The 16,190-nt window shown below is 42.4% G+C and overlaps 1 protein-coding gene and 1 long non-coding RNA gene across 2 annotated transcripts in view; one reads left to right on the top strand and one right to left on the bottom strand.

Annotated features, from left to right (window-relative positions):
* The window catches only part of LOC123479304 (uncharacterized), a 57,704-nt gene that overhangs the window by 10,212 nt on the left and 31,302 nt on the right, over window positions 1–16,190 (top strand). The gene's annotated exons all lie outside the window — the stretch shown is intronic.
* PLCG2 (phospholipase C gamma 2) overlaps window positions 7,877–16,190 on the bottom strand; it is a 151,179-nt gene continuing 142,865 nt past the window's right edge. The window contains exons 32-33 of the mRNA XM_053916242.1: window positions 8,913–9,097; window positions 7,877–8,221 (exon numbers count right to left, since the gene is read on the bottom strand). Of these exons, the coding sequence (XP_053772217.1) occupies window positions 8,179–8,221; window positions 8,913–9,097 (228 nt within the window). The 3' untranslated portion in view covers window positions 7,877–8,178. The remainder of the gene's footprint in view (window positions 8,222–8,912; window positions 9,098–16,190) is intronic.

Genomic DNA, 16,190 nt, shown 5'->3' with positions numbered 1-16,190 from the left:
TTTCGAATGAATGAGCATATTTTCATTAGTTTACAGCCATTGGGATATACTGAGGTGTTTACTCATGAAATATGCCTATATTTTTTTCTAATGGATTGTTTTTATTGACTTGGAGGGATACAATCATATTTGATTGAGGTTCTTTGTCAGATATATTATTGCCAATATCTTCTTCCACTCTTTGGCTTGCTTGCCTTTTCACTCTTCTAAGTATATCTTTTGATAAACACCAGTGTGAACTTCAGCAGCAGCTAATTTAGCGTCTTCCTTTGTTTAAGCAAGTTTTCCCCACTCCAAGGTTGTGAATATCTTCTAGGAATGTTATTATTTTATCTTTTACATTTTTTACCCTCACCTGAGAGTATGCTTATTGACTTTTTTTCTTTTCTTTTTTTAGAGAGAGGGTAAGGGAGAGAGAGAAACCTCAGTGTGAGAGAGAAACTTCAATTGGTTGCCTTTTGTATGTGCCTCCAACCAGTGAGCCACACTAGCCAGGGCTCTTTTACATTTTGATCTAAAATCCCCTGCACTTGACTTTTGTGTGTGGTGTAAGTTAGGCATCTGGTTTCCTGTCCATCAGTGATGCTGAAATATATTTGCCTAGTAGATACAAAACTGGCAGTACTGGTCAGTGTCAGGGAGCAATGGTCAACTGATCTCCACTGGACACAATTTGTATTTCTACGGACAAGAATCAACTGAATTACTCAAATAATGAAAAGTATAGAATCATGTAATTTTGACAGTTGATAGCCTAAATACTATTGTTCTTTGACTTCACCTTTGAATCAGTTGTAACATTTTATTGGTTCCTTTGTTAATTAATGAGTTAAACATATCTTTTGACATGTGTTTCTTCTATATCTTTATGAGTTACGATTTTATCCATTCAAACATGGTCTTTTAGCAGTTCTAATTCCTTCTTTGCTTTTTACCATTTGCTGTTCATCTTCTAATGTGGGCTTTATTGTGGGCTGTTTTTAAATTTCTGGGCCAGGGACTTCCAGCCAAGATGGAGGCATAGGTAGACACACTGTGCCTCCTCATACAACCAAAAGAACGACAACAACAATTTAAAAACAAAGAGAAACCAGGACTGACAGAAAATCAAACTGTATGGAAGTCCAACAACCAAGGAGATAAAGAAGAAACATTCATCTAGACCGGTATGAGGGGCGGAGACAGGGGCGGAAACAGGTGGAGAGGACTCTCAGCAAGGCGGTGGCTGGCGGACCCAGCGAGGTGGCGGACCCAGCGAGGTGGTGGATTGTGGAGCTGGGTGGGCAAAGCTGCAGCTGGCAGGAGAGGCAGCAGCTGGTGGACCAGGTGACAGACCAAGCAACCCAGAATTCCTGTGTGGGGAAATAAAGCCTCAAACCACTGACTGAAAACATCTGTGGGGGTTGAGGCAGCAGTGGGAGAAACTCCCAGACTCACAGGAGAGTTCATTGGAGAGACCCACTGAGTCCTAGAATGTACACAAACCCACCCACCCAGGAAGCAGCACCAAGGGCCCAGTTTGATTGTGGGTAGCAGAGGGAGTGACTGAAAACCAGCTGAGAGTAGAGCAAGCGCCATTGCTCCCTCTTGGACCCTCCCCCATGTACAGCGTCACAGTGCAGCAACCAGCATTACCCCGCCCTGGTGAATACCTAAGGCTCCGCCCCTTTATGTAACAGGAGCACCAACACAAACAAAAATGGCCCAAATGAAAGAACAGATCAAAGCTCCAGAAAAAATACAACTAAGCAGCGAACAGATAGCCAACCTATCAGATGCACAGTTCAAAACACTGGTAATCAGGATGCTCACAGAATTGATTGAATTTGGTTGCAAATTAGATGAAAAAAATGAAGGCTATGCTAAGAGAGACAAAGGAAAATATGCAGGGAACCAATAGTGATGGGAAGAAAATTGGAACTCAAATCAATGGTGTGGACCAGAAGGAAGAAAGAAACATCCAACCAGAAAAGAATGAAGAAACAAGAATTCAAAAAAATGAGAGGCCTAGGAACCTCCAGGGCATCTTTAAACGTTCCAACATCCGCATTATAGGAGTACCAGAAGAAGAGGAAGAGCAAGAAATTGAAAACTTATCTGAACAAATAATGAAGGAGAACTTCCCCAGTCTGGCAAAGGAAATAGACTTCCAGGAAGTCCAGGAAGCTCAGAGAGTCCCACAGAAGCTGGACCCAAGGAGGAACACACCAAGGCAAATCATAATTACATTCCCCAAGATGAAACAGAAGGAGAGAATCTTAGAAGCAGCAAGAGAAAAGGAGACACCTACAAAGGAGTTCCCATGAAACTGTCAGCTGATTTCTCAAAAGAGACCTTACAGGCTAGAGGGGGCTGGAAAGAAGTATTCCAAGTCATGAAAGGCAAGGACCTACATCCAAGATGGCTCTATCTAGCAAAGCTTTCATTTAGAATGGACAACACAACTTCCTGTGCACTGGGGATTGTTGGCAAGAAAACACAATGACTGACAGTTCTAGCGTGGCCCATCACTTAGCTCGTTGCTCCTCTAGCACCAAACATTCTTACAGTGTTTAATTCAGTGATGAATTAAACAGTGGTCATGTAGTAAATTTGTGAACTTGGGTTTCTACATTACATGAGTTTTTGCTGAAAGATAGACTTGTAACCTACAGAAAAGTGTAACAGGATAGAAAAACACATTTTTTTTAATAACTAAAAAAGTGTATTGGTCTTGGTGACAATTAGCAGTGATTCCCAAATCTGCAGCTCCCGACCCTTAAACATACCCCTTACCTTGGAGACTCTCCTAGCACAGCACCTTCACTCCTTTTTTCTTTTGGTATTTAACAAGAAAAGCAAAGCAGAAGACCCAAATTTCGCCCTTTTTCAAGCATCAATGAATATCCACTCAGAATAAAGTTCTTTTCGTGGATATTCCTGCAGGCAACAGGGAGCCTGTTTAGCTTAACCTGTCAGTGGGCTGATTAGGAACTGCCCACCACACTCAGGTACTGGGCATGCCTGCTGAGGAGTTCAGAGTTTAGGACCAGGGTGGGTGGGGAGATGGGGGAAGGGATGAGGACAGCCTGGCAACCACGAATACCCCCCAGCTCAAACAATCACGGAGACAGCTTCTTCAGAACAGTGGTCTGTTGACCCTGCAAGCCTATGCCACAGACCTAAAAACTGAGCAAGATTCTCTCAGAGGTTAGGAGGAGAACCCCAAACTCAGCTGGAGGGAGCAGCAGGCCTTACAGGCTGGTTATGGTCAGATGATGATCTTACACCTCTTGCTGGAACTGACAGGTTAGAAAAACACATTTTAAAAAAGAATTATAACTGTACCTACCTCATGGCTGAAGTAGTTCTTTATTGTTTTATGTGGGAGCAACGAATGAATAGCTTTTAAAAAAGTAGTTCTGGAGAGATTGTTGCATTCATTGAGATCAAATTTTTATTTTTAAAAATGTGATACAGCCATTTAATTATCACATTAACGATAGCCAACATTCATGTGACTCATACACATTATTCTCTATGTACACAAAAGCACACACTATTTATATAAAAAATAAATTAAGCTTTAATAATGAAACAAGTTTACAAATGCAGCTTTTTAAAGCCTAATGAAAAATAAAGTGTGGAAATTTCTGAGAGACAGCAATCTGGCTCTTCAAGATAAAAATATTTTGAAAATTAAAAACCTGAGACAAATCATTGAGTATTTTTTTCAGTGCCAATTTTTTAATTCTGCATATTTCTTAATCTAATTATTAACTTTTTATTGGCTAGAATATGACTTCTAGGGTTGCCTCCAAAAAGTTAAATGTCACACAAGTCGAAAGTTTAAGTTACATTCCTTTTAAGAGTTAAAAGTATTATGGCCCCTTTCAGCCATTCTTGCTTCCAAGTACAACTCATCATTTAGCGACCCTCGATGAGACAATTACAACTTGATGCTCAGACACCTCCTACGTGAATTTTTAAATTTTTGCCTAAAAATTTTCATCATAAATAGCTGCAAAGGATAAATGTGCTGGCATATTGTCGATATTGCATCTTTAAATAAAACCGCCACATTCCATTTTAAACTAAGCCAAGAGGCTCTACACCCAGCGCTCTTTTGATAAATGCTGTCGCCCTTTCGGAAACTGTGTGAAGAAAGCAGTTTTTCAGAGTAGGAAGTGCCACACTTTGCCTTTTACTCCTTGAATTAGTATTGTTAATTTACTTCCCCCTCCATATTTTAGCTTAATTACTTTTGGCCTTTTTATTGCTTAATTGTAGATCTGTAACAAAATGTTATCTTATAAAATTCTATGTATTTAAAGTTTTTCTTCTGGATTGAACTTGATCGATAAACAAAGTACAAATTTTAATAAATTATCAACCATAGTAAAAGTTAATTGTCCACGTATCACTCAGTGAGATGAGGAAGGCTTCCCCCAAGCCAATTATTTCCTCTATCTGCAGATTAATATTCTTTGTTAGAATGGCCACGGCACAACAGCAATTCTATTCTTTTAAATTTTCTGTATGAAAGTGTTGATAATCCTGGTTCACAGAGATAAGTAGATGGGAACAGAAGGAGTTTGGAATAGCAGGGTAACTGAATTCCTCCAATGCTTTCAGAATTACATGCTAAAATATTCAGAAATCTTGGGTGTTTCTTCAAGTTTGTTGAAAGCAAAGAATTGGGAACCACCAGACTTGCAAAAGGATTTGCACCCTGCTGTTTAGAAGCCTTCACTGTCTAAACACCCATATTTTGAATTTCACACCGTGAGTCATGCTCTACAGGAAGACTGAAGATGCGGCAAGATGTATTTTCTTTTTTGAGAGAGAAAAGAGCACTTTCTCAGGCAGATGATTCTTAAGAATATTTACAGTAGGAAGGTGAAGATCTGAAAATTGATCCCCTAGAGTCTGTGTATTCCTTGGAAAGCTCTGGAAGACTGCTAGGGGTAAGGCTGGCCCAGTTTAAAGATCAGTGGCCTTGGTGGCTTAAGATTGTTTAACTAGGTCACAGGACATACACAGTTGAACACAGGTTTCAACTGCACAGGTCCACTTATATGGGGATTTTCCCCAATTAATTCTGTAAATTTTCTCTTCCTTATGATTTCCTTACCATTTTCTTTTCTCTAGCTGACTTTATGGTAAGGATACAGTATATACAACATATATAACATACAAAATATGTGCTAATCAATGATGTTATTGGTAAGGCTTCTGGTCAACAGTAGGCAATTAGTATTTAAATTTGGCGGGAGTAAAAAGTTACATGTAGATTTTTGACTGCATGGTTGTGGGGGAGGACGGTGGCCCTAACCCCTTTGTTGGTCAAGGTCCAACTGTAAATTATCAGATTATGTTGCCTGGCTGCCTTCTTAATAGAGCAGCAAGTCTCCAAATGTATTCCACTGTACATTAGCCCCACGAGAGACTCCTTGGCAAAAGGGTCCTGAGATCGAATATGGGAAATGTGATATTCTACACCACTCTTAACTGTGCACATTAGAATATCCAATTCTCACAGAAAACAATTATTTAACTTTGTATAACCCAAATTTTCCAAACTCCAATGATCTAACCAACTCCCCCTCTCATTTGTCCATGTAATTACTGATGCCTCAGTCATAACCCAAGGAAAATGATGGTGAAGAAAAACAGTTTAACACATACACCATCATGGTTTTGGTCCATCAACACTGCTGCCATATTTCAAGATGTTCCTGTCCCTACTCTTGATTTGAATGAACTGTGCTTAACCCATGACTGTCAAACCATAACCTCAGCCAGATCTTTTGTAGGACTTAGGTTTTGTGGCATCCAGGCAGACTCTAGAGGGAGCAATGATGTCATCTGCACCCTTCACTTTCCCCTCCTGTGTCTTTCCTGAGAGAATCCTACCACCACCAAGAATTAAATTCATGTGTTGCCCTATTAAAAGAATGTGGCAACCAAAGCAAATATTCTCTAATGGTGGATGTGAGTTACTAGAGCACCTAGGAGGAAGAGACTGTTTTAGGGAGAGGGTTCTTCCCAGCACCATTTACATAGTATAACCACCCCCACCACCACCAACCCCTGCCTGTTCTTCCTCTGCACCTGTGGCTGGTTATGGATTTTACACAGTGGCAGTCGAAAGATGCTTAACTCCTGCTTTCTTTTCTATGCCACCACTTCTCAATTTCTTTAGCAAAACATCCACTTTAAGCAGAAAGGGGGTCCAGGCCTTACTAAACTTTTTGGCTTTAGAATGGATTGAAGTGGGAAGGTGCATGTCTTTTCCTCACTCCTGAGCTGAAAACAGAGGTAATGACAGCAAAATCTGAGCTCTACTGTGTAGAGGTAATAATGGAGCCAGTAGGGAGATGGGTGGTACAGTGCGGGTACAGTAGTCAGGCTCCAGTGGCTACCCAGCCCAGGTGGCTAATGGGCTACTAGCTTACGGAATCTATGTTCCTTCCCTGCAGCCTGCAGCTCAGGGTCTTTTTATCCAGCCTTTCCTGAAAGTTGCTTTGAACACTTGCTACCATCAGCAGTATGTTCCCTGAGTTGCTGCCTGCCAAATAAAATAACCACCCCCAATTCAAGGAATAACTAAAATAATGTTACAAAATGAGAGCCCCACCTCGGTCAGACTGCTACTACCTAGTCTCCTGGCCTTCTAGAAGGTAAAATGCATTTCTTTTAGAAGCATATGGATATGTTGTTCGCTAAGACCAGTAACCATGGGGTTTTGATTTCCTTTAAAAACTTTTTTTGTTTAACATTTTACCCCCGACCTTGCCATAGTGCCTGGCATATGGTGATGCTCAAGAAATTTTTGTGGAATGAAAGGATAAAGTCTTTTGGTCAGAAAGAGCCTGGTCGTTTTTCACATACTCACCAGCAGTCCGTGCACACAGAGCCTGGGGTAATCAGGGGAGGGCAGAGTGGGCTGCTAGGACCCAGTGCCATCCGATTAAAGCCACCAGTCTCACCCCTGCTAGTTTGCTCCTCCCCGCCACAAAAAATCTCATTTTCAGTTACATCTTTTCCCTCTAAATCTGTTCTCAATTCACTCTAAGCTGCCACTCTACTGACCACACCCTTGATTACTGTCCTCTTTAAAAAGCCTTGTTAAATCATCACACTGTACAAATCATTATATTGTATCTCGAGATGCAGAGGAGTGTTATCTTGTCCTAGGTGGACTTGCTGCGTTGAGGTGGCTGCATCTGAGATTTTCTGTAGCTTTCTAATGCTGAAGCTCCAAGGCTCAGCTTGCTGCTACAGAAAAATTGGTAACCCAGAAGAATTCCCCACTGGAGCCTAACTTGCATCACCTCATTTAATCAGTAAATTGTCCTCTTGCCTGTTGGAGCTGCAGACCCAGGGCCCTCCCCCGTGGTCATACAGCCAGCTCAGGAGTGGGCAGAGCAGGGGTGAGCAAGAAGCTGGCTGGGTCTCTGGTTTCTAACAGGCTTTTTAAATCAAAGAGGCTCCAAAGTTTCCACCTCTCACTCCCAATAACTCCAGTCACAAAGCAAGGCTCTACCATTAACTAGAAATTGTTTTAATGAACGGACTCTCAGGTACTGTAGCAGGTCTGTCTAGCCGGCCAGCCAGTGGTAGTTAAAGTGCATTGAGCTGAGCCCGCTGACCTGGGGCAGGGAGGCTGGGCAGATGTGGCAGTCAGGGGCAGGGCTCCTCTTTGCACCCTAGTGAACTCCGATGGCCTTAACTGTAGAATTGTTTGCCCTTCAGTTAAAATCCTTTTCAGAAGCTAACTTATTAGTTCCTTACATTGTGGGCTCATCTTCCGTGGAAGTCAACTACCCGGGCTTTTAGAGGCCAAAAAAGGAATCCTGTTCCCTGTCCAGGTCGTGTGCAGAAGGTCCAACTGTTCAAGGTTTTCACTGCTTTTATTCAATGAGGTTTGGAACACAAGAGGCCAAAAACGAGGAACGTGATTTTAGGATCCCCTAGGGAGAATTATAAGTTAAGAAATTGTCCAAGATGAAAAGACTAAGAGGAAATCACCTCAACTCATGCTGACTGGATCTCCTTCAGAAATGTCATCTTGATGGTAGACTTGAACAGAGGGTGACGTCACAGATTGGCATGATCCCAGGGTCCGAATGCAGCACATTCTTCTACATGCAAACACACGCACACACACACACCCTTACACGTATACCCCGGCTTCTATGAGTAAAACTTGCTGTTGCTGACTCTCTTCTCTCTTAACCTGAAATGAAACAGATTTCACTGTCACCCACTGGGCTAACACACAGGCCGTGTGTGGCCCATAATATTTCTCCATCCACACATTTGCAGGTCATTCATGGCTGGATGGTGACCTCTTGGCAAGATATTTTACCTCTCTGAGTCTCAATTTCCTCATTGGTCATTACTGCTTGCTAGGCTGAAGTAAAGATGCAGTGAGAATAATATGGGTAAGGAGTCTACACGCTGTTTCCCACCGGAGGCTGCCATGGGCGTTTTGGGGGGTTAGTGCTTTGTGGAGCAGGGCTGTCTGGCACTAGGCGTCCTGGCTGTGCCACCCCCATTACATGTCTGTAGCACAATCCAAAGCACCCCATGGTGGGGCGGGGGCGGATTCTGCCCTGCTTAGAACCACTGGCCTAGCCCCTTCTTGGGAATGCGATAGCGGCTCTTTAAAAGGTAGTGGTCATCATTCACGTTCACTATTATACTGAGTGTCCCTCTAGGATGACAGTTCAGCTGAGGGAAGGTGCAGATGCTCAAGAGAGTACTGAAAGTTCATTTATTGAGCAAAGAGCTAAAGTCAAGGGTATTGGTCAAAGGATTTCGAAAGATGGTGGTGCCTTCCCAAAGCCTGGCCCCAGGTGCCCAAGGTCGCTGTGCTGAGAGGAGCAAGACCTGAGGGTCTGCAGGTGGGGAAGGGGCTGCCCTACCTGCGGTTGCACTTCTCCTGGTACAGCTGCAGCTGGTTCTCGTTGACATTGAATTCTTTAATGAGGGCATCCCGGTTGGCATTGCGCAGGTTCTGGTGCGTGTCATATAGAAAGAGCTGGTTGTTCAGCTCCTCTTGCCGCCTCCGCAGCTGGCGACAGGAGGAGTACAGTTCCTCTTCGCTCTCCTGGAGAATAGAGAAGAGAACCACCACGTGATGACAGTGTCTTCCAAACCAGAAGGTGGGCCATGCCATCTTACGAGTGTGACCGAGGGAAGCATAGGGCGGAAGGTTTACCACTGGGATTATCCTGGGAGATCCAGGGCCTACTTTATCCAAAGATAAAACTGGCCATCATTTACTGCCCTGGAAGCAGGCAATCTAAAAATCCCTTGTTCACAGTAAAGGATGGCTTCATTGTGAAACACTGAATAACGATGCATTGCCCATTGTTATTTCTTAACCAAGTCTGGTTTTTCATGGGTCTACACCACCTTCAGGCCCTTATCCCAACACAAAGGGTCTCAGCAGCTCTGTGAGTGAAGTGGAACCCAGCAGGCGAGGGAGACAACAGGCTAATATGAGGACAGAAAGGTAGTCAGCAGCCAGCAGATCATTTAAGATTTCATAAAGGGCCTTATTAAAAGGCAAAGTAACACGCTATAACATGGATGAACCTTGAAAACATTACACTAAGGGGGGAAAGCCATTTCCAAAAAACCACATACCATGATTCCACTTACATGAAATGTCCAAAACAGGCAAATATCAATATGTAGAGACAAAATAGATTGGTGGTTGCCTGGGGTGGGGGTGGAGTGAGTGGAGACAACTAATGAGCAGGAATTTCTTTTTGGGGTGATAAAAATGTTCTAAAATTGATCATGGTGATGGCGGAATAACTGAGTATATTAAAAGCCATTGAACTGTACACTTTAAATGAGTGAATTGCATGATATACAAATTATATCTCAAGAGGGCTGTACTTCCCTCCCCCCAAAAAGCCAAGGTAACACAGGATATGCCCCACAGATGAGCATGTGACTCAATTCTAGCCAGTGCTGATCTCTTGCTCCCCACCACGTCCAGGCGCACGACCCAAGCCAGGCCAATTATAGAAGCACCCATGGGGCTTTGGTTTGTGCTCTTGGTTAAACAAGTTTCTTTTCTTGGGGATCTGCTGAGTGATGACTATTTCCAGTTGCCAGTGGGCCCTTTGCTGTCACATATAAAGTTGGGAATGAAGCCACAAGAGGGTGTCAGAACCATTGGGGAGCACCTGGATCCAGCTGTGACTGAAGCAAGTCCACTCGTAAACTTCGCAGTGTCTGAGCCCAAATATTCTCTTCATTATGCTAACAAAAAACTTGTCAGGGAAAGAAGTTTGGGTTTCAGCAGAGGAGGAGGAGGAGAAGGGCAGCGAGGGTGTGTTGACCACTGATGTTTTTAAAAGACTGCTGACTGTTACCGTGTACAGAATGGCTGCTCGGCAGGTCAGTCTATTGGCTGCTACCACAGTTCGAGTGAGAGACTCCGGTGTTACAAGAATGTGCATCAGTGTACACAGACGAGCTGCTCCTGTCATTTATTTTTACAGAAATGGACTCGGACCATATCTTGCTGTACACTTTTCCCCCCACCTTAATACCCTAACAAACCATCGTGGACTATCCAGCCCTCAGGATAACGGGTCGAATCTGACTCTGGACAGGGCGACAGTGATGGTGCGGGTTACTCTGGCCACTCACAAAGGTGCAGAGGAGTAAAAAGGTGATTTTCTTTGCACAGGAGTGGAGGTAGAGTGACCAGTCCTTGGTGACTAAATCAGTGTATTGAGGGAGGCATTGGGAACAGTCACTAATGACTTTGCTTAAATGTCTGCCCTTCATCAAGGAGATCAGCTTTCCTTCCTGTGAAGTAGAAAGCAAAGCAAAACAAACAGCTCATTTAAATATTAACCCTGTACTACAAATAGTCTTCTTCCCCATCTCCCCACCTAGAAGAAAACCACTTCTGTTGCTCTCACATACGTAATGACCATTGGTTACTCAGGTTAAGTTCAAAGTCTACCTTTTCTACTAAGGCTTTTATGATTAAAGCCCTTTATCTCCTTTTCTAAATCTGAAAGCTTTTTATATCATGTTACATAAGTTAGTCCTTAGTATTCCACATATGTAAAATCTATATGTTATCATATACACAGTCAGAAAAGTAAACATATACAGCAGGGCCTTGAATAATGTTTCGTTCTGCGTCCTTTTGTTCTAATGCTGACAAAAAAATTGATTCCAGCCAGGGCCTCTGTCTGTGTGGAGTCTGCATGCTCTCGCCGTGTCTGTGTGGGTTTCCTCCAGGTACTCTGCTTTCCTCCCCGTCCCAAAGGTGTGCCGGTCAGACGAACTGGCCTGTCTACACTGTGCCCATCCGAGTGAGTGTGGTGTGTGTGCATGTGAGTGCGCCCTGTGCCGGAAGGGTGTCCTGTGCAGCTGCTGGGACGGGCCCAGGCCACCTGCGACCCTGAAGTGGAATAAGCAGGTTGGAGAAGGATTATATTACTTATTTTTATTAACTTTTCTTAAATGTATGTCTAGCTCGCATTTACCTCAATGTTCAATGTTAGAAGTGTTTTGGGTCATTATTTAGAAGTTTGGTGATGTTTCTGTGACCAGAAATATGCTATAGGAGCTTAACTCTTATTTATGTCAATTAGCCTATGGTAAAATTGGTCTTGTTATATGTCATTTTAACACTGCAGTTTCCAAGAACCTACTGAGGATGTTAAGTGAGGACTTACTGTATACAGTTTAATGATACAGTAAATGTGTTCAGTACATTTTGTAAGGAATGTACACAGTTTGCCTCAATGAATAAAGCACACAGTAAGGAAGCCACCGCCACGTCAAGATACAGAGCACTGTCCGCTTATCTAAGCGCCCTCCCAATCCAGGCTCCCCCCATAACTCTCAGGATCTGCCGGCCATTATCACCTGTTTCTCTTAGGAATCTGAGTTTTCACACGAAAATTTAGTGGTTTTCGCTTCCAAGTCTTTAGTTATTTCTGTTTTCTAATATATTTTACTGATTTCTTTGATCACCATGCTTCTTGCTCTTAAGAGCATTTTGGTAGTTCTTTTACAAAGGTTTATTAGCACTAAATTATCTTCCTGGGTATCTCTGAAAATACCTCCCTTTTGCCCTCACTCTTGAATGACTGTTATTAGGATATAGAATGTCTAGACTGACAGCTTGTTTCTTAAACAATTTTGAAGATGCCCCTTAGTCTTTAGGCTGCTACTGCTGTCAGTGGGACTGTTGCTGTCCTTGGTCGATCCTCTGGAGGTAGTCTGTCTTCTCTCTGTCCTTTACAATTTTGTTTCTCCTGGGTCTGCCAAGTCACTGAAATCTGACGTGGCTATACACGGATCTACACGGTAGTGTACTGCTGTGTTCACAGCTGGAGCGCTCGGGTCTCTTCAGTTCTGGAAAGTCCTCAGTCATCAACGTCTCAAATGTTTTATGTTGAAGTTTCTCATCCTACCATCCTTTTTCTAAGTCTTATTTTTCATATTCATAGCTTGTCTTGCTGCGTTCAAAGCTAATTTCTCTCATATAGTCTTCACATTTACTAATTCTTTCTTTAATTGCATCCTTCCTAGAATTTCCCACTTACTAAGCTTTAAAGTAATATTTTCTATTTAATTGATGTTTGAGGAAGGCAGGGGGAGAGGGAGAGATGGAGAAAGAGAAACATCTATTTGTTGTTCCACTTATTTATGCATTCATTTGGTGATTCTTGTATGTGCCCTGGCCAGAGATTGAACCCACAACCTTGGTGTATGGGGATGGTGCTCTAACTGAGCTCCCCAGCCAGGGCAGCAATTTTTTTCATAATTTTTCAAACTGTATTTCCAGGATTCCTAATTGGTCCTTTCATGCCTACATGTTCTAGATTAATAGTAAGAAGGGTTGTTCTTTTTTAAAATACTACTTATTGGGTTTGCTCTGGAAAAAAATGTACTTCAAAGTCATTTGCAGATTCACTGGAGTGAATTCCCTTGCTTTTACATTTGTTAGCTATTTTGGCATTATTTTCCTTGAGTGCCTTAAGATTAACGTTCAGGCTCACCTTGGGTGGGAAGGATGATTCCTCCCTTGAATCTGTATGTTGGTATCTGGTTTTCTGAATGTTGTAAATGGCAGAGGGCAGGGGGACTCCCAAGGGCAGGATCAATTAAGTGTTAGGGTGATGACTGGGGGCTCTGGGCTCTCAGGAATAGTACAGGCTGCAGGGCTGTGTCCACTCTTATCCCAATCCCTCAAGCAAGCAGCTGACCATGGCCTGAGTCCTGGGCACTCGCCAAATCTCTTTGTCCGGAGGGTGTTTTGGGAAAGTGAAGCCCACCTCGCCCTGAATCGTCTGTTTATGCAGCCTTCAGTGCCTACTGCATTAGGCACAAAAGTGAAATAAGTGAATTAAGTATCCAAACACAGGGGGTACAAAATCAATAGAAGTTTAAGGAAAGCAGACTGAATCAGTAAAGATAAATATGGAAATGGCTGAATCAGAAAACCAAAATATTCAATATAAAAATATAAAATAAATGCAAGAGCTGGGTTCTGTGGGAAAAACACAAACAGAACCAATGAAGTAGATAATCCATTATCTAAGCTAGAAATGTGTGGAAGTCCAAATAAGACATCAGCATAGATACACAACTACAGATAAAAAGAAATGGAAGGAACCTGTGGAATAAATAAAAACCAAGATGATAACAGAAAGAATGAATATATGTGTTCATATTTACTTATTATAAGGCTCTAGCTCCAATATATATAATAGAAATAGACATCTATATTTCCTATTATAGAAAATTATCCCATAAGAGAAAATAATTGAAAAGACCAATTTTACTCCAGAAGAAAATGAGAAAGTTTTACAATCAAGCCCAGGAACTTTCATAAATGATGTCTTTAACACCTGTTACTTGTAGGTAGGAGTTAACTCCAGTCCTATTAAAAATGTGCCATAGCCCTGAGAGAGAAGGAAGGTCTGTCTCCAAGTAATTTTTTAAAAATGATTATTGTTATTCAATTACAGTTGATGCATTTTCTCACCATCCCTCCACCCCACCCCAGCCAATCCCACCTCCCTTCCCCACCTCTATCCTCCCCCTTGATTTTGTCCATGTGTCCTTTATAGTAGCTCCTGTAACCCCCACTCCCCACTATCCCCTCCCTACTCCCCTCTGGCTATTGTTACATTGTTCTTAATTTCAATGTCTCTGGTTATATTTTGTTTGCTTTTTTCTTTTGTTGATTATGTTCCAGTTAAAGGTGAATCTCCTAAGAACCCTGAAACACCAATCCAAAAGAACCTGTGCACCCCAATGTTCATAGCAGCACAATTTACAATAGCCAAGTACTAGAAGCAACCTAAGTGCCCATCAGCAAATGAGTGGATCCAAAAACTATGGTACATTTACACAATGGAATTCTACGCAGCAGAGAGAAAGAAGGAGCTTATACCCTTTGAGACAGCATGGATGGAACTGGAGAGCATTATGCTAAGTGAAATAAGCCAGGCAGTGAGGGACAAATACCATATGTCTCCAAGTAATTTTAATGAAGGCAGTGTAACAAAGCCTGACCAAAAACTATAGACTGAATGCTCAGTGAAAACCAGTGCAAAGATCCTAAATAAAATATTAATGAATACATCATGGAAGCACATTAAACAATACCACCTATTTCCGCTACGGAATTCTTTTTTTCTGCTCTCTTAAAATGACTGTTTCACGCCTCGGACTCTCCTCAAACCTCCCTAATCTCAGCTATGGCCTTGCTTCCTGTTTCACATACAACACAGAAGAAATGACATGGGAAATCTCCCCGTCCCAGGCCCCTGTACCACATTCGCTGCCTTCTTTTCTGCTGGCTCCTGGGTCCCATCTCCTCTCTCCTACTCAGTTCTTCTCATGCATAGTCCTTCTCTCTCCCATATCACAGTTGCCCTTCTGTATGAACTCATCCCCTCCAGCAGCGTGCAAACACACCTTAAAAAGCTCTCCCTTCACCCCACATCCCCCTCCACCAACTGAGCCATCTCTCTTCTCACCCTCCCAGCAAAGGTCCGTGAATAACTCATATGCTCCTCATCAATGTATCATCGACTCCCACTTTCATCCTCAAGTTCAATTTTAGCTTGTATTACTTATGTGTGCACAGAGTTGAAACAGTCAAGAAGTACTACAGGGATTGTTCCCCCAAACCAGCTGTCTCCTTGTTCACCATCCCCCACCCCTCATGACCCCTCCTTCCCCAAATCAACAGTTGTTTCTTTGAATATTGACAGTTCTTAAAAAATGTTTATACTGCATGCTCTTGGTTTTTCAGTTTTTAGGTATTATCTTCAGAGAAAGACTTGGCAATTTCCCCCACATGCTCTCTTATCTTCCCCCATGGAGGTATGTCTATTTGGGGTTATATCAGTTTATGTTTATATTGTGATTTTAGAGTTATCCCCACTTGTATCTCCTGAAACCCCTTGTTTTAAATGGGTGTGTATAGATATTTTTAAATTTAAGACCCCTGAATTCTTAGAGAACATCATTGGTAATAAATTGTACCTGGACTGTGACAAAATCTTCATGGAGTTCGCTACCTTTAGTTTTTCCAGTTTTTGTCTCCCCCACTGCCCCACTTCCCCCATGCTTTATTCATTTAATTATTTTATGATGAAATTTTAAAACTTACATAAAAGTTGCAATAGAATAGTAAGCTCTCATATACCCTACACACCCGAGATTCCCCAGGGTTAACATCCCGTACAATCAGAGTACAATCATCAAAACCAAGAAATTAACACTGGCACAATACTGTTGACTACAGAGTCTATTTGGTTTTCTACCAATGTCCTTTTTCTGTTCCAATATCCAGTCTAGCATCCCACACTGCATTTAGTTCCTGTGTCTCCTAGGAGTCCTCCAATCTGCGGCATTTTCTCAAGTCTCAGCTTTTGTGACCTTGCCACTTTTGAAGAGTACTGGTGGGTAATTTTGTACATGATCCCACCCTCTGGGCGTGCCTGTGTTCCCTCATGATTTGTCTGCAGTTAGGCAGCGTTGGAAGGATTGGCACAGAAGTGACGTACGCCTCTCAGCAGGCACCTTCTCATTGGTGGTAACACCGATCATTTGGTTAAGATGGTGTATGCTGGGTTCATCCAGTATCAAGCTGCTATTTTTCTCCTTCCAATTAATGAATCTCTTGAAGGGAGACT

Source organism: Desmodus rotundus, chromosome 12 (assembly GCF_022682495.2).
Source record: "Desmodus rotundus isolate HL8 chromosome 12, HLdesRot8A.1, whole genome shotgun sequence".
NCBI classification, from domain to species: domain Eukaryota; kingdom Metazoa; phylum Chordata; class Mammalia; order Chiroptera; family Phyllostomidae; genus Desmodus; species Desmodus rotundus.
The sequence above is the reverse complement of the archived record's forward strand: the minus strand, read 5'-3'. Positions and strand labels throughout refer to the sequence as shown.